This window comes from Camelus ferus, chromosome 6 (assembly GCF_009834535.1).
Source record: "Camelus ferus isolate YT-003-E chromosome 6, BCGSAC_Cfer_1.0, whole genome shotgun sequence".
In the NCBI taxonomy this organism is placed as follows: Eukaryota; Metazoa; Chordata; class Mammalia; order Artiodactyla; family Camelidae; genus Camelus; species Camelus ferus.
In genome coordinates this window covers 536,286-558,315 of record NC_045701.1, presented here as the reverse complement: position 1 = coordinate 558,315, position 22,030 = coordinate 536,286, and the positions used below count along the sequence as shown (strand labels likewise).

Here is a 22,030-nt window from a genome sequence, read left to right as displayed (position 1 = left end):
TGTCAGGCAGGAATAATAAAAACTGCCGTCTTCCCAGAACCACCCCACCACCGGCCCACAACCCCTCAAGTCAATGCTGAATTCTCTCTCCCCTAAAAGTCACTAGCATCCTGACCTCCATAATCAGATTAGTTTTAACATTATGTAAGTGAATTTTCTTAAACAAACTACAGTTTGTTCATTATCATTATTTTATAGTACCCCACTTTATGAAGAGGTGATGATTTATTTATCCATTCTTCTTTTGACTGACATTGCATTATTTCCAGTTCAGAGCTATTAAGAATACTGCCACTGGGAAGATTTTTGTTATACGTCTTTCTGCATATACAGAGATGCTGTCCTATTTTTGTTTGTTTGTTTTTTATCTAATTTTTCCCTAGCAGTTTATGAAAATTCCCTGTGCTCCACTCCATTCCTTCACCAACACCTGGAATCATCAGTATCTCTAATTTCAACCACAACAGTGTATTGGTACTCCATTGTGATTTTAATGTGTTTTCCTGATGACTGTGAGCACCTTTTCATTTATTTACTGGCCACTTGTGTGAAATGCCCAGATTGTTTTTCCACTTTTCTATGAAGAGAGTCTTTTTCGTACAAATTTCTACATTTTTTAAAAAGCCTATTTTTAACATATTTTGGATGTAAGCCCTTATTGATTACAGATGCTTTGCACCTTCACTCTCTTATTTTTTTATGATTGTGATCTCTTAATTTTACCAACTTTTGATTTAAAGTTAGTTCTTTTGCTGTTTTAAGAAATCTTTCCTTATATCAAAGTCATGAAGAAATTCTATGTTATCTTCCAAAAGTTCAGTTTTACCATTCACACCTGGAGACAGGCAATGCTCTTAGATCTGATTTCTGTGTTTGTGATAGCAATCAAGTTTCACTTTTTCCAGAACAGACATCCAATTAAGTAGGAACCAAATTTTCCCCAATGTCCTGTAATGTCATCTTTATCATAAATCATATACCCACACATGCCTGGATCTGTTTTTGGATTCTTTGATCTGCTGGATACAGACTTACCTAGATTTCTTATGTCTTTGCCTAAGAACCAGACACTGTCTAAATTATAACAGATTCAGAAGTTTAAATATCTAGTAGAGAATTTTGTTCTTCTTCAAGAATGTTTTGCCTACCCTTAGCCTTTTGTGTGTCCATCTATGTTTTAGAATCAGCTCATCAAATTCACCAAAATAAACAAACTCATGCCGGGGTTTTGATTGAATCTGCATTATCTCAAACAGTGCTGTCCAGCAGAATGTTCTGCAATGATGGATTTATCTGCACTGTTTAATAAGTGACTACTAGCAAAACTGGGGACCTGAATAGTTTTTTCCCCCTCTTCCCTTTGCCTTACTCTCCTTGCTGGGAACTCCAATACAGTGGTGATTAGCAGAGGAGATGCAGGTGCTACTGTCTTATTCCCAACCTCAGAAAGAAAGCTTTCAGTATCTCTTCAGTATCGTGGTTACTGTAGGTATTTAACTGAGAATGACTATCAGGTTAAAGAAATTCCCTTCTAGTCCTAGTTTGCTAACACTTTTTCCTCAAACAGATGCTGAATTTTATTAAATGCTTTTTCTGCATCCATTGAAATGACATGAGTTTTCTGATTTACTCGGCTAATGTGGTGAACTACACTGATTGGTTTATGAATAGTAAGCCATACACTGTGCATTCCTGGAATTCAATTTGGTCATAATTATCCTTCTGTAGTAGATTCACTGGTGAAATCATCTGGACCTGGAGTTTTCTTCATGGGTAGATTTTTCAATTAAAGGTAATATGTCTTTAATATGACCATTCAGATTTTATATTGGAGAGGGAGGAAAGAAAGAAAAGAAAAGAGAAGAGAAAAGAAACAAATGTTGGTGAGGATGTGGAGAAACTGGAACCCTCATATATTGCTGAAAGAAATGTTAAATGGTGCAGCCACTATAAAAAAACATGTTAGCAGTCCTCTCCAAAGTTAAAGAACTACCTAATGACCCTGCAATTACACTCCTAGTTTTGAAGACGGGGACTGAAACAGATTCATACACCAATGTTGACAGCAATGTTATTCACAAGAGCTGAAAGGTACAAACAACCAAAATTTCCATAATATATGACTGGATAAACAGAACGTGGTATATACATACAATGAAATGTTACTCAGCCACAAAAAAAAAAATGAAGTTCTGACACATGCTATGACATGGATGAACCCTGGAAACACAATGCAAAGTGAAATAAGTCAGACACACAGAAAATCAAATTTTGAGTGGTTTCACTTATAAGAGGTACCTAGGGTTGTCAAATTCAGAGGTGGAAAGCAGATTAGAGGTTGCCAGGGGTTGGCAGAGGGAAGAAAGGGGAGTTATTCCTTAATGGATCCCTTCCTAATTTGGAGTGGTGAAAAGAGTTTAGAAATAGTGGTGTTAGTGTGCAAATTCCCTTAATTATACACTTAAAAGTGACTGAACTGGCAGATTTTATGTTGTCTATATTCTGCCATAGTGATAAAATAAATAATAAAAGACACACAAATAAAAAGACTCCCTCTCCATCTCCCCAATTCCACATCCCATCCAACAAAACACTTACTAGTTTCCTGAGATCCTTTTACTGTTTCTTTATGGAAATACAAGTGAACACCCCATTATTCTAACACCCCTCATTGCTTGTTAAAAAATAGTAATTCACCAGGTGGGTAGGACCATGTTTCCTGTATCACTGTGCACATAGTACAGTGCTCACCATTTAAGTATGAGCTTTAAAGATCAAAATTAAGTAACTTTGTTTGCACAATAATTATCTCACTAATAAATTCTGTAGAAAGAAAACGTAATAATTCTACCATACCTGGTTCATTTGTTCTGCCAAATATATGCCTGGTGTTGTGTTTCCTGGTTTTGAAACACATTTCACAAAAATCAAAGTCATCACAGAATTTGAATTGAGATCCAATGATAGGAAACATCTCACAGCCATCACACCTATTTTTTAAATAGCCATTGGTCAATAAGAAAAAGATGAGGTCATTTGTTAAACTTGATTCCAGAGAAAGCCATTCCTCCCAAACAAATCTAGCAATGTAAAAATAAAAACTCACATGATGCCAGGATGGACACTGGGTACCAACTCCATGTCTGATGAGAGCCCAGTTCAGTGAGACTGAGGGAAGTTGACAATAACGTCTTTCCCATTGGCACTGACAGCTAGGACACAACAGAAATTGTCTGGAACATCTCTTTCACAAATAAAAACTGAAAATTAAAATTAAAGCTATACCTAACCACATGATATTATATTACAGTTTTCTGTGTTGTTCAAAGAGAACTTCTCTCTAGGAGAAACACACTAAGATACTTCTGGATCAACTAACACATGATGGCAATCAGGGATTAGCTTCAAAATAATGGAAGCAGGGGACCATGGATGAACAGTTTGGCCAGGAGCTGACAACCGCTGAAGTCAGGTAATGGGCACATGGAGGCTCATTGTACTATAATCTCGACTTTTGTATCTGTTTGAAATCTTCCACTTATTGAAGGTTTATTTGCTTGTTTTTAATTACACCAACCAAAAACTCCATTCAGTATCTTAGGGAATAAAAATTACATTAATAATGTTAAGATATCTCTTGCCCTTTGGTGAAAGCTACTGAAAACATTAACTTCTAAACCAAGTTGTTATTTTTGAAATTTATCTTTGTTTTAATTTGTAAAGCTTTTAAGAATCTCTTGAGTGAAGCAAAATGTTAAACCAAAATAAAATGTTAAACAAGCCATTTGTTATTAAGTAATTTAAGAAACTCTAACATCCCTGCCCACTGGGGAAGCACCACCACTGCAGTCATTTCTAATCTAAGCTATCTGGCAGAAAGACAGCTCTCCACAAGGCTGAAACAAAACAAAGCAAAAATGGCACTGAAAGTGTTCAAAGGCAAAACAAAACCACGCATGTATTTAATAATTTTTCTTGCAACTGTTAAAATGGACTTAGTATGCCATGTGATTTGAAATCTCAACACTATCACATTAAATATAAACTGAGGAGAATTCTGTGTTTCCAGGTCTTAACACCCATCATTTCTACATTCCCATTTCTTAAACTCAGACCTAAATTTTTATACAGCATTAATAAAAAGAGAGAAAAACACTGAGGGAGCTGGCCATTTGGCAGAAGGACTGACAGAACAAGAACCCCAATATGAGACAAGGTCAGACTGAGACTGTGACAGATCGAGATGAAAACAAAACCACTCTAACATGTCCAGTCACATCCAATCGAATCCCAACCACAGTCCCCTCCTGGCGAGTATGACCGACTGCTTCCCTGCCAGGTATGACCTCATCCTGACTCAATATTTCTGCCCTCCAGGGAATATTTATTAACACATCCATTCTTAGAATTACCCTAATTCCTTGAAATCTCCCCCAAATACTCAGTGCAAACCCATTAGACTTTGTCACATTCACACACTTATGGAGACACCACATTCTCCATGGTGTGCATTCTCCCATGTTGCAGGGAGTTAATACACCTGACTTTTCAACAGCAGGGCTGCTCCTGGTCGTGAGGGCACTGACAAGCAGAAGGACACTATTTTTATATCATAAGGTTTTGCTTAATTCTTGTTTTTCCTGCCCAAGTTTACACCAGTTGATGAGAAGCCAACCCCCAGTGCTTCCCTGCCTAGGTACCATGGCCTTTCCCAAGCCCCGCATTCTGCTGAGTCACGGACCCCCACTTGTATTTCAGTGTCAAGACTGAGGCTTTCACACCAACTTTACCACCAATCTTGCCTTTATGTGAGGAGAACTTGGTGGAGGACAGCCTAGAGATTCCAATAAAAAATGAACTACAGTTAGCATTCATTTCTGGGAACTGTAAAGATCTCACTCAGAAGCAGATGAAGAATGTTCTTACCTACAAGTTCCACGTGAATGTACCTAACCCAGGAAGTGCTTCTTTCTGCTGCCAACCACACTGCACACTGAGGTCATGTAATCCACCTCTATCAATTTGATAATTTTGCCCACATCCCCTTCACAAACTTCTTCATCTGTTCAACAGCATCTAGCCATCATTCCTACCTAAAATTAAAATTAAATGTAAAAAGTCTAGTCCAGTGTATAGATGAGTGATCAATTTTAAGTAGCATTATTCTATTTCTAAGGAAAGTTCCTCTAGCACCCAGTATGATCTCAAAATCATTTCTCAATACATAGAACCAGGGCTCTTTAGAAAGCTGCCTGTCTTGATCTCTGGGGGAGGAAATACGTAACATGAGCCTAGGTCCATGTGTGCCATAAAGCAAGGGAGCAGTCAAAAACTAATGGCTCCACACAAAAACTACTAAAGCTGATAAATGAATTTGGCAAGGTAGCAGGATACAAGATTAACATACAGAAGTCAGCTGCATTTCTTTATACTAACAATGAAATATCCGAAAAGGAAAGTAAAATTTAAAAGTCTCTTTTAAAATCACATGAAAAACAAAGACAAAACAACTTGGGAATAAACCTAACCAAGGAGGTGAAACACTTATATGTGGAAAACTACAACACACTGATTAAGGCAATCAAAGATGATTTAAAGAAATGGAAAGATATCCTATGCTCTTGGATTGGAAAAATTAATATTGTTAATATGGCCATACTATCCAAAGCAACCTACAGATTTAATGGTGCCCCTATCAAATTACCCAGGACATTTTCCACAGAACTAGAACAAATAATCCTAAATTTTATATGGACTCCCAAATGACCCAATGGCCAAAGCAACATGGAACAAAAAGAATGAAGCTGAAGGAATAATCCTCCCAGACTTCAGACAATACTACAGAGCTACAGTAACCAAAACAGTGTGGTACTGGCATAAAAACACACATAGGGGTCAATGGAATAGAATTAGAGAGCCCACAACCTACGGGGTCAATTAATCTTCAACAAAGGAGGCAAGAATATACAATGGAGAAAAGACAGTCTCTTCAGCAAGTGGTGTTAGGAAAACTGGACAGCAGCATGGAAATCAATGATGTTATTTAGGACACTTCCTCACACCATACACAAAAATAAATTCAAAATGGCTTAAAGACTTAAATATAAAAGAGGACACCATAAAAATCCAGAAGAGAACACAGGTAAAACATTCTCTGACATAAATTGTAGCAATGTTTTCCTAGGTCTGTCTCCCAAAGCAATAGAAATAAAAGCAAAAATAAACAAATGGAACCTAATCAAACTTACAAGCTTTTGTACAACAAAGGAAACTAACAAAAATAAAAAGACAGCCTACGGGATGGGAGAAAATATTTGCAAATGATGCAAATGATAAGGGCTGAATTTCAAGAACATACAAACAGCTCAAACGGTTACCAGAGGGGCAAGGGGGTGGGGAGGGTAAGTTGGGAGTCTAAGTACTAACTACTAATACTAATACTACTAGCACAGATACTAAAATAGATGAACAACAAGGTCCTACTGTACAGCTCAGGGAACTACATTCAGTATCTTGTAGTAACCTGCAAAGGAAAAGAATGTACATGGGTGACTGAAACAATACGCTGCACACCAGAAACTGACACAGCATTGTAGAGACTATACTTAAATTAAAACAAAAAAAAGATCAGTGGGTTCCCACATGATCAAGAGGAAAAATGGCTAAAACACATCAAATCCATAATAGCCAATAAATTCATCATAATGATAATAGACAAAACAAAGGTTCTTGGTCACCTTTACAAGTACCAGGCACCAATTCATCATTCTGAAAATTGGTAACGCAAGCAAGCAAGCAAACAAAAAACAGCCACTATTTTGCCTTTCCTATATGAACTATATTATAGTGACCAGAATTCATAAGAAAGTTTTTTTTTAAAGGACACAACTCCAGCTAATAAATTTGGGGGGGATGACAAAGTTTGTGACGGATCTAGAAGGCGACATGAACAACATTAACAGAGAATAGATGGTGAAAACCAGCAACGCTGTGTGCTGGCACCTACAATACATTCCTGCTCAGGGCAGCCTGAGCCCAACCACTTTGCAGCCCTCGCTCTGAATGTACAGGAGACACAGAGGAGAGGGAGGAAGGCTGTGGGTCAATGTAGTTTTAGCACAAATGAATGGCATGAAAAGGAAAAAAGGAGGGAGGAACTATTCTAGGTTAAAAAACACTTCAGGGACCTATCACCCAAATGTACGGTATATGATCTTGTTAGTATCAAAATTCAAAGGAATTACTATAGAAAGCCGTTTTTGAGAAAACCGGGAAAATCTGAGCAAGCATTAGCTATGAGATGACAGTGAGGAATCACTGTTCACTTTGTCAGGCAATGTTAGGAAACTGTAAGGTCATTATATTAAAAATAAAAGCCTTATCTATATGGGATACATATTGACATATCAACAGGTAGAATGAGATGACTTCTGGGACGTTCTCTGAAGTGTACTGACTAGAACAAAAGAATTAAAGGAGGAAAATGAAGGATTTAAGGTTGAAAAAACATAACTAAATTTTTGAAATTAGATGGCAATGAGAATGATATTTTTTACAAAAGATGGAGGAGTGTATAACTCAGTGGCAGAGTGTGTGTTTAGCATGCACAAGGTCCTGGGTTCAATCCCAGTGTCTCCATTAAATAAAATAAATAAATAAACCTAACTACGTTGGTCTCCCCTCAAAAGCAAAAACAGGCTGTGAAAGTATCCAAAAGGGGGATGACCAAGAAGCACAGGACCCTGTGCCACGTCACTATGGACAAGCCCCCTTTTGTTCTGTGGTGCTGGCCCCCCACTCTGCTGCTCCTCTGTCCTCTCTCCAGACACAGAGGCCTCCCTGCTGGCTGCTATGCCCTCCTCTGCCAGGTCTCTGATTTTCTGAGATGCTTACACATTTGTTGAATGAAAACCTCAGCCAGGCTCCAGCCTGAGACAATTACTCACCTGATTATTCTTTCTCACATACACAGCATAATCATCATTACTCAGGAAATCAGCCCGTTTTTCGTTAAGTCTGGGTCTCGGTTATGACAGCACCGGTAGACTACAAAAGAGAAACACATTTCTAAAAATGGTGAACCAGATAAACCTACTTAAAGAAGTATGTGAAATCTCTAACATTAAAAAAGAAAGTGTGAAATATTATGCTGTGTTTTCACTGTAAAATCCTTCATTTTTACAAGATTAATGGCAAGCAGCACAGTAAGCAGAACTAACCTCAAAACCTTAAAGTATAGAAAATTTCTGAGGCATTTCCAAAGCAATCCCATGAAACAACTCACTCAAATAAGAAGATCAATGTGTTATATAAATAATGATTTTTAAGAGGGAGGGTATAGCTCAGAGGTAGAGTGCATGCTTAGCATCCTAGAGGTCCTGGGTTCAATCCCCAGTACCTCCATTTAAAAAAAAAAAAGATTTTTTAATAGCAGTCTCCTCTCATGGCTACCCAACATCATTCGATGTTGGAACAAGGGTCTGTTTTAAAAGCTAAAGTAATTAAGGCACAGAAAACCCAGGTAGCAAGTTAGGAGCCTCCCCATGTGCCTGGACAGAACCAGAAGGGCCCCATGGGGCAGTGTGGAGTAAATCAGAGCTCAGGACAGATGGCACGAGGGAGGCACTGACCACAGCGTAGGCCGTGTCATCCACATCCTCCACCACCTCCTCGTCTGAACACTCCTCAGACCCCGTCTGCATCCGAGAGATCCATGACCTGCATGTCAGCATTGTCCAACAGAGACCCAACCATGGCCTACATGCCCAGGAGCAGGCACACACGGCACCCCATGGTGAGGACCACACGCCCAGCTGCGCATGGGCCTCTGATGGCCGCATTTCCCGGGAGGCCTACAAACATATAGATGGGCACCTTAAGCTGGAACACCCCCGTGGAAAACGCAGTACCTGGCAAGCCAGCAGCATTCCCAGGGGTGCCCGTGGGTGAGTTGAGTACAAACTTGATGTTCCTTCTAGGGAACCCCGTTTCCATGAGCTGGATCACAACAGGCAGAGCAGGACCCGGCAACAGCTGGTCCTTCTTCACTCTGATGGGGTGGACGTGCGGCACGGGGACAGGCGTCATAGAGCTGCAGGCTTCACACACGGGGCTCGCCAGATGCATGGACTCCACAGCCAAACGCTGACACACAGCCAGCGCGGCAGGCCTGGGCAAACGGGAGCGGAGCCGAGGGCCATCAGTTGGGGGGGAGCAGGGAGCCTAGGAAAATGGAAATTACGGACGACCACTCCCAACTGCAGTGCAGAAGTGTATTTCTATACTCAGTCCTACTGGGTATTTTTAGATGAATGGGTAGAGGAAAACTGTGATGGTTAAAAAGCTTCTTTGGCAGACAAAGAACCTACCTAGTAATTTAGCCAAATATCGATGTCCGTTAAGGAAATTTCACAGCCCTGAAATCTGAGCTCTGAGTGGCAACAAGCTGAGGGAGTGAACGCAGAGTGAGGGGCTCGAGGAGGCAGGAGAAGGGGACCCCTCCCTTCCCCATGACCAAGCTGTGCCCACAGTCTCCTGCTCTCTTCCATCTGTAGGACAGGTCACAGACAGCACAGAGCCACCACATGTGCCACCAAATCAACCCCCACCTACTGAGGAGTAACACAACCTCTCTGGGGATTAAACATGGTATAAAAAAATAAGGGGACTAAAGAATGTTGGGAAGCAAATTGCAATGATTTGATGAGTGCACGCATCACCAGGGCCTGCAGCTGGTGACTGCCTTCATTGGGACGCCTCACCCCTCCCTGAACCACCTGAAACTCCCTGCTCATCCATTCTACTTCTCATAGTGCTTAGGCTCGCTGTTTGTTTTAAACTGACCACGTGAGGAAGGAATTAGGGAGAAACAGAAGACATCATTGAGCCTTCCAGTGCTTAGGAAGGGTCAGAATCCTAGGGTTTTGCTGTGAAGTCTGAATAACTCAGAAGTGACAGGCTCCATCCTAAAAGCTTGTAATTCAGAACCAGTTCAAGCTAGGAGTTCCAGTTCTGGCAGTAAGAAGCAGACTAGACTAAGCCTCTGCTGATAACATTTGTGAATTCTGGACAGAGTATTTTTAAAAAACATTTGAAGGCAGGCCCTGGAGAAAACAGGGACAGGTGTGACCCTGACAACAGGGAGGTCCTGGGCAAGTCGTGACAGGGGCGGCGCTCCTGGACTGCAGTCAGGGGCCTGCCGGAGCAAGCAGGGTGCAGAAGGACCACGAAGTGCACGGGCAGACTACCCGCGACTCCTTGGCTGACCACAAAGCTGAGCCCAGCACAAAGGAACTGCGGGCAGGCCCAGGGCTAGGGAGACGGCACGAGGTCCCAGTCCAACCACGTTTGAGCGCAGAGGTCATGATGTAGAGGTTTCCACTGAAACCTAAGAAGACATTATAAATCCTGTAGAATTAGAGACCAGGAACCAGGACTGAGGGCAAAACAAAAATAAACTATCACCAAAAAGTCTAGAATCAAGCCTCGAAGGACTGAGGAAAACTGCCAGGCACTGAACTGTCTGCAAAAATAAAGCTCCGTGTTCTCCAGAGGACGTGACAGAGCCCAGAGGCCACACAGCGTAATACCCAAGCCACCCAGCACACAGCAACGTTGTTTAGACGTGTGTAGAAGTAGAACCAGTAACTGACTATGACCAGCAGAACAAACCGATCAGTAGCAGACCAATGAGTGGCCCAAGTGTCAGAATTAGCAAATAAGAAATTTAATATAGCAATCAGACGTATGTTTAAAGATGTACAGGTATCAAGGATGATATGTGTTTTAAGTGACACAAAGGGTGAAGAGATGAGGACCGTCAGGAGACCTGTAAAACTGTAACACAGGAACCAAACGGAAACATGAGATCTGAAAGTATAAAGGATTCCTTGGACGGGTTACAGCAGATAAGACCCGATGAAGCCGCACACCTGACCTTTAAAACAGCTCTTTACAGCGAACCAAGCTGATTAACCAAGACACTCAAAACAGAAACTCACTAGCAATCCCCAGATGACAGCAGCAGTCTCAGAAAAGAACAAGAGAGCAGGACAGGAAAAAACACCCAGCAGGGGCTTGGGTGACTTTAACCGGCCTCTCACCTCAGGTGTTCAGACCTAACGAGCAGCTGGCACTTGGTGGGGGTCACAGAAGGCCCTGCACCCTCCTCCCCAGCTGCCCCCGTGCCCAGAATTTCCCGCCTTCTCCCTCTGCACCCGCCACTTCCTCACTCTGGATCCTGGCTCCACGCAGGGTCTTGGTCTCTGCGGATCTCTACTAAGGTGTTTTCTGCCTGCCAAATTGAGCCCTCAAGGTTTAATTTTTGTCTTTGATGTTTTGTCCAGAATTTCTGATGTACTGCACAGCAAGAAGGATTTAAAAATAAAAAAAAATCTAGTTCTCCATGTGGTGGGCCATGGAAGTTCCCATTATGACTAGACCTGGTCTGATGTCCTCTCTTCAGTGAGAAGATGCCCACAGTCCACCCCCGAGTATGCGGTGCAGCACGTGCTTGGAACCTGAGCGCCTGGCTTCAACAGAGCAGGCTTAGGAAAGTCTCTGGCGTAAGTGAAACAATCCAGCAAGAGCCATCTTCCTAGGCTTCACGGGGCTCTTTCAATGACACTGTTTCCTGGGAAAAGATTCCTCCAAGAACACTTGAGCAATGAACCCATGCTGAATCCAGCTGACCTTTCCAAATAATTCACAGAAATTCAAAATAAGATTAAAATTTAACTCATTCATTCTTTAACCAGTATTATAACATTCTATGACAATCATGCTTAAAACCTACCTAGTCATAAGAATTATTTTGGCATATTTAAAATTCAGACTATATCCTTAAGGAAATCTACCTACACATCTACCAAAAAAAAAAAAAAAAGTTGACAATCTCGTGTGCTGGATAAAAACTGCCAAGGCTACTACTGACTGTACCTCAAGCTCCTGTTTGTCAAATATGGCCTCACCAGAGACAGCTGGGTGGCCGAGGCCAGTGACTGCTGTAAGAGGATCATTGGGGGCTGCAGGCCTTCAGGAGACATGTCCCCAAGGTCAGGGGACGCAGCTGCTCCATCATCTGAATTTAAAAACAAAATAAGAATGACACTGCATTTTTAACCACAAACATCTCTTTACTATTTTCTTTTTAACTATTTTTTAATGAACTACAGTCAGTTACAACGTGTCCATTTCTGGTGTACAGCACAATGTCCCAGTCATGTGTATACATACATACATATATTCGTTCTCATATTCTTTTTCATTAAAGGTTATCATAGGATATTGAATATAGCTCCCTGTGCTATACAGAAGAAATCTGTTTTTTTTTTTTTAAAACACAGTGCACTGAGCATGTTAAACCAGATACATGATTTCTACCTCATCAAGCATTAGCCAACCAAAATTTTCAAGGCTTTTCCACTCCCTGCTTTCTGGCCTCTGTCCTTCTTTAGTTCTTCTGTCTGTCTCTTTAGACCCAACCAAAGCGACCTCCCAGACTTCTGCCCTTGGTCCAGTTCGGGTCCCTTCTCTGCCTTGGTGAGCACTCACTGCTTCAGAAATCCCAGCTCTGAACACTCCCAAGTGTGCTGTGGCCCCAGGGCTTGCTCTCTTTCCCTTCGTTCACACCATAAACTGACACCAATTCCAAATGTGTCATGTGGTCAGGGTGATGTCTACTGTCTTCATCTGAGCAGCTCTGGGTGAGGTGTCTGGCACTTCTCAATTGCCCTCAGCCCACTGATACAATTTCAACTTAATCCTTTAGTCCAGGGGTTGTAAATTTTTTTGAAGAGCCAGGGAGTAAACAGTTCAGGCTTACTGACCACAGGGTCTGTCACAGCCACTCAAACTCAGCCGCTGAAGGCTGAAAGTGGCCAGAGATGACATGTAAACAGGAAGGCATGGCTGTGTTTCTATAAAGCTGTGGTGGGCTGTCAAGCCCTGTGCTGGACAGATCCATCTGGAGCTCTCGCTCTGCCCCGAGCATGGGATGGTAACCCCGATTCAGCACTGCTGTAGCTACTCACTAGGGTGACCACAGAACAGCCAGTCCAATTCCCTGGGCACCACTTAACTGACCCCTCCAGCTTTAGCCCCATGATCACTGATAAACCCTGCACTCCTTGCCAAGCTCAGTACCCAATACTCACTGATTACGCCTGTGCTCCTGCCATCTCCTCTCCCAGGACAGGGACTCCTCATCACCCTACAACCAGGGCCTGCCTCACCCCTCAAGTCTGCCCTCCCCAGCCCTCCACCACCAGCGTCCCCGGGACACGTGTGAACTGTGCTCAGACATCTCACAGCACACGAGCGTGTACCTTGGACAGAGCTACCTGCCTTCATTTTCTCTCCCCACCCCGACTCCAAAGAGTAAAAAAACCATAAACGAGGACTGTCTGGTTGCCCATAATATTTAGCACAATGTCTTTCAACAGTAGATAGTCCAAAATTTTTTCACAGCTTTGGGTTTTTTTCTATTTAAAATGATATGAGCTCATTCTAGAAAACTAAAGCCATACAGAAAAGTACAAAGAAAATGAAGTCAACTGAAATTCTCCTGTCACTCTCTGTGGCAAATCTACAAACAGATAAGTACGCAGCAGTGTACTTTTTTTTTCTCATGTTCACGTTTCCATGGTAAGGGGCACACAAATGCACCACCACCGTGAACAGCACCACGGTGTGCTGCCATTCTGGCACACCGCCTAATAATGGGCACTGAGGTTTCTCCAGTTTTCAGCATAAACTCAAGACCAACAAAAAAAAAAGCCACAATGAGCATCTATAAACACATTTCTTCATGTCTTTCCATGTGATCGATTCCCACAAGATGACTTCCTAATCAATGGACATACAGATATAGATACGTGTGCACATGCATTTTAAAGTCTAGCATGTCCTCAGATGCCCAGTGGACGGCTGTACCAACTTAAACCCCCAGCAGAGTGTCAGAGGAGACTCACTTCATGTGCACCGGGAGCCTTGTTAAAAATGCAGATCCTGACTTCTTAGGTCTGGGCTGCGGCCTGAGGGCCCACACCTCTAACAAGCTCCTATGTGCCACCGTCGCTGCTGGTCCTGGGGCCGCACTTTGACCATCGAGGCAGCAGAGCACTGTTTCCCTCCCTCCCCTCGGGCTTTGTCTTTCTCACTTGCGGTCTGTGTTTCATCAGTTCCTGGCCTGGTGGCACATCTTCCTTGTGCACATAGAAGCCATCTCTAGTTCCCCTTCTATGGGCCACCCGTACGTGTCTCTTGGCTGTTTTCTACTGGAGTTTTGCCTTTCTTACAGGTCTGTAAGGGCTCCTAGAAAGTCACCTGCGTGAGCAGCTGCCGCGTCCTGAACAGCTGGCTGAGACAGGATCCGCCTGAGCTGGTCCCGGTGGGAAAGCAGAGCGCAGCCCGCCTTCAGGACTCACAGCGTCAGCTCTGGCCCCTCAGCAGGCCCAGGTGTCATTGTCCTGGGGGAGAAAAGGCCTCAGCAGGGAGGGCGCAGGCTCTCCCCTCAGCAGAGGTCGGCCTTGGGGAGGGCGCTGCCCCGAGGGACTCATCTGAGCTTGCAAAGCCTGGCAGTGACGAAGGGCTTGCCCTTCCCCAGGCTGTGGGTGAGCATCCTCCTCCGCCCTGAGGTCTCCTCTGCCACGTGCTGCCTTAGGTCAGAGTGAGGATGCGATGGTTTAACACGGTTAGGGCCGTGTTAGCTATTTCTAGTATAATCAATTGTTTCCCAAGTCGCTGAAATCACCCAGACACCTATGTCATAAATAACATACTTTCACCTTTTCTTGCCATGACTCCTGCAACACAATTTTGTCAGATATTCACGACATACAGTTCTCTAATGTAAAGATCAAGGCACTCTGTAGAATTGTTAGAGCAGGCAGATAGCTAGATATGAGCAGAGAAAGGGGGACCCAGGCCAAATGGCAGGAACTGGGCAGAAACAAGGGGTACGGGCCAAATGCAGAAAACCCTACATCATGTAAGCACCAGGGGTCCCTGGGCAGAAAAGAAAGGCAGGAACCTCTGGGCTGAAAAGCATTCTCACATTTTGGAGTGACAAGTGGCCTGGAGGCTGACAAAGAAAGGTGGGAAAAGGCAGGAATCTCCAGTGTCCCAATATAACTTTTCTCATTGTGCCCTCATTTCCAAAAAATTGGCCTTCCAGATTACAAGTCCCCATCAAGCACCAATGTCATGACACTTCCAATCTGGAATAAATATGGACAAAAATCCTTCTTCCCTTCAGAAAGGTAGAGTTGGGATGAAACCAGGAAATACGACCCCAAACCCTTCACTTCCTAATGAATATTCTGCCCGATCATTTGTACTCTATGTAACCAACTTGCCAAAGAAACTCAGCACAGCCGCTCACCTGAGCCCACCTGCTCTCCCCTTGAGAGTGTGCTGTCCATGCCTTAGTAAATCCTCACTTCACTTTCTTAACCACCGTGTCTCATCTGAATTCTTTCTGGGATGGTTCAAGAACCTGCACGCCGGTTACATCTACCGGCAACAGGATCTTATCTAATCAAATGACTGCAGTGATGTCCGTGGGCCAACGGAGGAACAGACCAGGGAAGCCGCCACAAAGACGCAGGCAGGCAACAAGGAGAGCCAGGCCAGTCGCAGCAGCAGCATCCAGAGCAGGAGACGCCGGAGGCCACAGCAGGCAGCATGGGGACATGGGGACTGGGGACGTGGGGACATGGGCACGGGAGGAGCCAGAGGTGCCTCCGGGGCACCGAGCTCGAATATCCAGCAGACAGGGTTATTCACCGTGACAGGAAACGCTGGCTAAGGGACAAGGTTAGCTGAACTGTGGACATGCTGTGGTTTACATGCACCTGGCCCTCCAGCCAGAGATGAGAACTGGAGAGCCATCATAAATGCTGTGGCAGGAATTACAGAATTGGGGAGAAATGGGTGAGAAAACTCAAGAGTGGGCAGAATGAGCCACAAGTGACAGACGCAACCACAGGGATGTCTAATGTGCAAAGAATAGTCAGGGAGAAGAATTCTGAAAGGACACATGAGAGGCAACGTTAGGGAACTGGAGAACAGCACCCCAGACCAAAGGCGGAGCTGGAGCAGGGCTGGCCTTGGTCTCGGACAGGCCACCACGGTCCACAGACACAAAGTGAGGCAGGTCCAGGCACACAGGCCCTGCCGGGTCTGGCTGTGATGAGACCCGGAGCAACACTCAAGAAGGGCAACTAGGCTGGGGGGCCTCAGCTGGGGGGTCAATGTGCAGGGAGAGAACACAGACTTCTCTTCAAAAAGCGTGTGCAGAATAAACGCTGGCACCGGGAGGTGGGGAGGCCTGGGGGTTCTCTGGGTGCCACCCCCACCATGGCATCATTCTTGGTGTCACACACACTCATCACCACGCCCGCTGTCACTCAACCAGTGGTCAGTCCATCTGAACCCAAAGACTTCGGCAGTGACAGACCTGCTCTGACAAAACAAGATGTTGTTCAAATAATACTAGTTAAGATGCAGCTCTTTCATCAAGAAGTGCGTGTACTGACCTGCAAAACCCCGCTTAGGTGATTTCTTTATTTTGTGCTTTTCCAATCTGCTGCCAGCGAGGTTCACCAACTGAGCCCAGACGGAGAGCCCGGGCTCCGTGAAGCGCAAGTCGGTGCCGCTGAACGCCGGGCGGGGAGCTGAAGAGGGAGCGCAGGAGCCTTCAATGTGTGTCCAGTGAGCAGAACACATGGACGTTCTGGAAGCTGTCAGAGCCGTGAGTCCTAAATCTGAAACACCACATGTAGATGTAAGTCTTTTTACATCTGAAAATAATGTTAAAGGATGACACTGGAGGCAAGACAAAGACTTACATGCACAGTAAATAGAAACTAAATTAATTTTTTCTTTACCAACGTGTCAGCAATAATTACATCAGGGTGGTGGTTACTAAATTTTTAGGTATTTTCTACAACATGCACATGTTCCTGTAATTATCAAAAACAGTATTTTATTGAAAGATATGGTCAGATCTTAGTTGGGTTACATCAAAGTAATATAAATCACTTTCTCTATGTATCCCTAATTCACAGGTTTAACATGACACCAGCTGCCACACAAACCATGTCACTCAACATGATTATTATGGATTTTGTACATGAAGAAAGCTCATTTAAGGGAATCATTTTCAGGGTTTTTTTTGAAAGTTGAGCTGTTCGATAAGAAATAAATGTCATTAATTCACAGTTTAAAAATAATGAAAACTAACATACTTCCACAGTACCTTCTAAGTAGCTAATGCCCTTTCATGTCTTTTTGAGGCTAAAATAAGACAAATGAGCTACTAATCTATGTAATCCTGTGAGATAGGTCCCATTCACCACTGGGGTGCGAGATGAAAAAGAAAGGCGGACATGCTTTCTGAATTTGGATGGCGTCCTAGAAGGCAGACATAAACGGCCAGAATCAAGTTCTTCCCACTTCACCCAGGAACTGAACACAGGTTCACTACTGGCTTCAGTTGGTTCAGGGGGCACACATGACAGGCGCACATGTCACAGAGCTGCATGGTGATCCTGCCCTTCGGGGTGATGGGAGTCACAGTGCCTTCTCCAAACTCCTTGTGCGTGACTTGTCCTTCCAGGTGCAACTGACTGTCGATGCCTCCTCCCACAGCCAGGACCGCCATGAGGCCCCCCACCTCTGGGTCCTCAGAGTCAGGAAACTAGCCCTCCCACAGGGCCTAGAGCAGACAGAGAGCAAGCTTGGGGAGCGGAGTCCAGGGCGCTGCCTGCTTCTTACAATTAAGCTGAATTCATTTCTAGATTAGTTTCTTCATCCTTTTTTTCCAGGAACAAAATATTTAAAAATATATCTTTGAATAAAATGCAGTGTTTAAGGGGGGAAGGTAGAGCTAAAGTGCGAGAGCACATGCTTGGCACACACAAGGTCCTGGGTTCAATCCCCAGTACTTCCATCGAAAAACAAAATAAATAAACAAACCTAATTACATACCCCCTGAAAAAAAAATTTAAAAAACCCAAAAATAAACAGAGACTTTAAAAAGGGAATTTCAAAGGGAAATCAACATCCTACAGGGAAACCCCAGCAGAGGTGAAAGGCACGCGGCCCCCACCCCCTCGGCCAGCTTCCTGGCACCCCCGCCAGCACCCAGAGCCAGGCGGTGCTGCTGGGCAGCCCACCTTCTACAAAGAAGCACTCAGCACAACCTTTGCTTTTAATTGACCTCCATCACGTTATTTTCAAGGAGAAACTACTTCACTGGCTATGTTACAATTTCACTGACTCAGGTGGGAGAGGAACAGGAGACTTTCGAATCAGCTCAAAGGACTTTCTTTTGTCTTTTTGTTTTTTTGTGTGAGGGGAAGTAATTACGTTGATATATAAAATAAAAATATGGAGGTACTGGGGATTAAGCCTGGACTTTGTGCATGCTAGGCACCCACTCTACCACTGAGCTCTACCCTCCCAAGGTACACTTTACACGTTAAAAATCTCTAAAGCACGTGTAGCAACTCAAACTCCTTAAGGAACTTCACCCACTCACCCTCCCTGTGCAGTAGGGAGACAACTCACAACTCCAACAGCAGTTCTCTGTGAGGGAACATCCTACTGGTTTGAAATCTCACGTTTTAAACATCCTCCATGAGCTCATTCATATTTAATCTGTGTCCTAAATTCCCAGGCCAAGGCTAAGAAGTCTTCAAAGCAGAATGAGAGGAAGAGGTTTCCATGAGGTTTATCCAACTTGACTCTGACCTGACGATGACCCTGTCTGCTCCTCCCGGGGCCCCACTTGGGCACCTGGGGCTTCTGCTCCCTCCTGGCTGGCAGTGACCCTGGGGCGGGGCCGCATCCCCGTGACCTGCTCAGACCCCTGGACCAGCCGCTCTTCCCCAGCTCCCACGGCCCAGCCCTCCTGCTCTCCCGGCTTCCAGGGACACCGCCCTTCAGACCCACTGCTCACTCTCACACTCAGTCACTCTCACCCAGACACATGCATGGACACTCACACCCCAGCACAGTCACACATATGCCTGCTCAGTCATTCACACACCCAGTTACTCACACACATTCACTTGTTCACTTCACATTCACACCCTCATAGACAAACTCACATGTACAAACTTACATATGCACTCAAGCCTGCACACACACACACACACACACACACACACACTCGCTGCACTCACTTCCACCTCTCCACACTTAACACCCTCACATCCACATACTCAAACACTTTGGTGGGTTGAACTGTATCCCCCCAGAGTCATCTTCACCCAGAACCTCAGCTGTGACCTTATTTGGAAATGAACTCTTCACAGTGTATAACGAAGGTAAGGACTGAGATGACATTATACTGCATTAGGATGAACTCTAAATCCAATGAAAGCCCTTAGAAGAGGCAGAAAGGACAGGGGAGGCGTCCAAGCGAAGATGAGGCAGACACTGGAATGCTGTGGCCACAAGCCGAGGAAGGCTGGGAGGACACGGACACACACACACACTCGCACACGACAGCCTCACAGCCTGGTTCTGACTCTGTGGCCCACAGCACTCCATGCATACCTGTCTTGTCCATCCTTGCCCTCTCCACCAACGTGTGCAGCAGTCCACGCAGAGTCTTGGTGGCTTCACTCTGCATGACTTCAGCATGGGCTCCAGCAGACAGAGTTTGCAGTAAATTAACAGCGCTGGTGAGCATCATTGCAGTGGGGTGAATGTTCCCTTCAATTTGTTAAAGCTTCTGAAAAAAAATCAAAATTAGAAACTACACTCCCAAATAAATGGGAAAGTGTCTCCACGTGTAACTTAAGGGATTTGACTTCACATTCTTCTTTTCTTACTTTGGAAAGGGAAGCAGCTCTTTATATTTGAAGATAAAATTCAAGGTCCACTAAATAAACACCCTATTCAGCTCCATCCCTACACCTCCTTCAAAGGAATCAAGCCTTTTAAATATTTTTTTAAAGCAATCTCAGCATACAGCTCAGAAGAACTAAAACAATTATAAAAACTCACTTCTCAGAAAAACAGCTCATCAAATGTCAAAAGCTGGTTGTTAATGAGCTGGCTGTGCGCAGGATGAAGATGAGGTGGCTGCCTCCATGGACACGGAGCTAGGGGCACACTTGTCCAGGCCACCTTCCTGTCACTTGGCCAGCCCTGCTCAGGCCGACTTCCTAAGTGAAGCCCCCTGGCAGAGAGCTGGGAGGAGGCGCACTTGACCAGGACACTGTCAGATGCAATGATAACATAACCTGCACTGACCCAGGCAGGGCCACGTGGTGTCACACACACTACTCCTAACCTGCCAAAGGCAGACGTCATCCGTGTACATCTGATGTGCAGAGTGGCATGCACACGGGGCGGGCACGGAGCACTGCCTCTGACACCTTCCACACCATTTTCTCTGATGAGCTCAGCCTCTTGGGTTTCCTCTCCTAACCACAAAAGTGACTTCTGAAGCCTGCCCGTGCTGTGCATATAGCTGACATTGGAGCCCCAAGAAAAATCGCTGGCCTCCTGGATGGTCTCACCAAGATCTCAACATCCCAAGGTCTGAAAAAGTCCTGAAGCCCTCCTCCCACACCCTGCATCTCCTTAACCTTGCGGTCACGCTAAACTCCCACCTCCACTTTCCCTCAGGTAGTAAAGTACTGACTTACTACTCGACACTACATGCCTGACAGCAGGACCTCAGTGGGTAAGGTGACAGAAGGAAAAAGGCATGCTCTGGCATGGCAGGGTAACACCCACTCCTCCAGGCACTGGCTCACTACCTCAGACCCTAGCTCAGGGCCCCCAGAAAGCCCACCAGTGGCGAGGACACAGACAGCCCTGCCCTCTCCCTCCCACCACACTGTCTCCAAGGAAAACAGGAATCAAATCCAACAAAATCACCGGGGGCCGGTTTAAAACTGACCTTCCAGGGAAGCCTGGTCTACAGAGCTGCTCTCACTCCCAGATGAAAGGATGGCCGGCCAGCATGTGCCCACAAGCTTGCCAGGCCCCCCGGCACCCACCGGAGTCATCTTCTGTGTCCAAGTCCTCTGCGGAGGGCTGCGTGGAGGCCAGCAGCTCCGCCAACTTCAGGTCCTACTTCCCCTCCTTTCCCATCCTGTATGAGCTGGTGTTGCCCGTGTCCCTCTGGACCATGATCCACCCATCCTCTCCAAGTTCACCGATCACACAGCCAAGGCCAGGAGGAGGTCTGTCCTGGGGAAGCCGAAACAGAGACTGGTTAAGAGGGTCCAGGCCGGTCTGTCACATGAATATGGCCTGAAAGGGTGGCTGCAGCATTGGCACAGGCTGCGTGTCCATAGAGGGCTCCAGACCCGCTACAACACGCACAGCTCACGCCGTCACCACGCAGCTCACACCATCACTGCACAGCGGACACCGGGGCTAACTTGCCCATGCTCCTTTACCGAAGAGGTAGCTGGGAAGGTGTCACCTCAGTCGGCATCCTCTCTAAGCCAATGCAGAGATGAAACTTTCCAGCCTGGTCCTGCCACCCTGCTCCTTGGCCCCTGGATCCCTCTCGGGGCTTCACGAGGTCAGAACCTCAAAGAAGCACCAGCACCGCCTCATTCCCCCTCATTCTTCAGGTTTTCTCTGACCCTAGAGTGAACCTCCACCTCCCATTTCTATGAGTAAGAGCTGTTTTAGGATGCTGCTGCCTGTTCTGGACACCGATTCTGAGACGATTCTCAGGAGTCGTGTGCTTAAGAGTGAGGCTGAGAACACCAGGACGTGAGAAGGCGGCTCCGCATCATAGGAGGGTGAACGCAGTCCTGCGCGAGTGGCCAGGGCAGTGGTGCAGGGCCCAGGCCCCTGACCTCCACCCGGGGTGACCCTGCAGAGATGCGGGAGGAAGGAGCTCGGGGTAGAAGACAAAAGGTGGGCACCCCCAAGCCAGCGCCTGCTGCTGCCCAGGCCAGGGGCGCTGACAGGCACGTGGCCATCAGCTCGTAGAGGCCGCACCAGAGCTTTCTCGACCCGATTACTCGGATGAGGTGCGCTCTCTCCT

At 45.4% G+C, this 22,030-nt stretch overlaps 2 protein-coding genes and 1 pseudogene across 4 annotated transcripts in view; all 3 read right to left on the bottom strand.

The window, feature by feature from the left end:
* LOC116664043 overlaps positions 1 to 9,082 on the bottom strand; it is a 47,496-nt pseudogene extending 38,414 nt beyond the window's left edge.
* Position 9,083: 1 nt separating this feature from the next.
* Positions 9,084 to 16,761, bottom strand: LOC116664029 (putative HERC2-like protein 3). Its single transcript, XM_032480861.1, has 3 exons — positions 16,539 to 16,761; positions 11,938 to 12,079; positions 9,084 to 9,222 (listed from the first exon to the last, which is right to left on the bottom strand). Exons 1-3 carry the CDS (start codon positions 16,726 to 16,728, stop codon positions 9,084 to 9,086), a joined length of 471 nt encoding a protein of 156 aa, XP_032336752.1. The 5' UTR covers positions 16,729 to 16,761.
* Positions 16,762 to 18,549: 1,788 nt separating this feature from the next.
* The window catches only part of LOC116664040 (translation initiation factor IF-2-like), a 38,026-nt gene continuing 34,545 nt past the window's right edge, over positions 18,550 to 22,030 (bottom strand). Inside the window, exons 6-8 of one of the 3 annotated variants that reach the window (XM_032480869.1) lie at positions 20,924 to 21,216; positions 19,567 to 19,744; positions 18,550 to 18,698 (exon numbers count right to left, since the gene is read on the bottom strand). The gene's annotated coding sequence lies outside the window, so the exon portion shown is untranslated. The remainder of the gene's footprint in view (positions 18,699 to 19,566; positions 19,745 to 20,923; positions 21,217 to 22,030) is intronic. The other 2 variants (XM_032480871.1, XM_032480872.1) reach the window with 2 other exon arrangements.

Coding starts and splice junctions, on each gene's coding strand:
- LOC116664029 (XM_032480861.1), bottom strand. CDS start 16,728: ATGTGTTCTGCTCACTGGACACACATTGAAGGCTCCTGCGCTCCCTCT. Junction 12,080..16,538: donor ACCTAAGCGGGGTTTTGCAG/GTCAGTACACGC, acceptor TTTTAAATTCAG/ATGATGGAGCAGCTGCGTCC. Junction 9,223..11,937: donor TTGACAAACAGGAGCTTGAG/GTACAGTCAGTA, acceptor CCATTTTCCTAG/GCTCCCTGCTCCCCCCCAAC.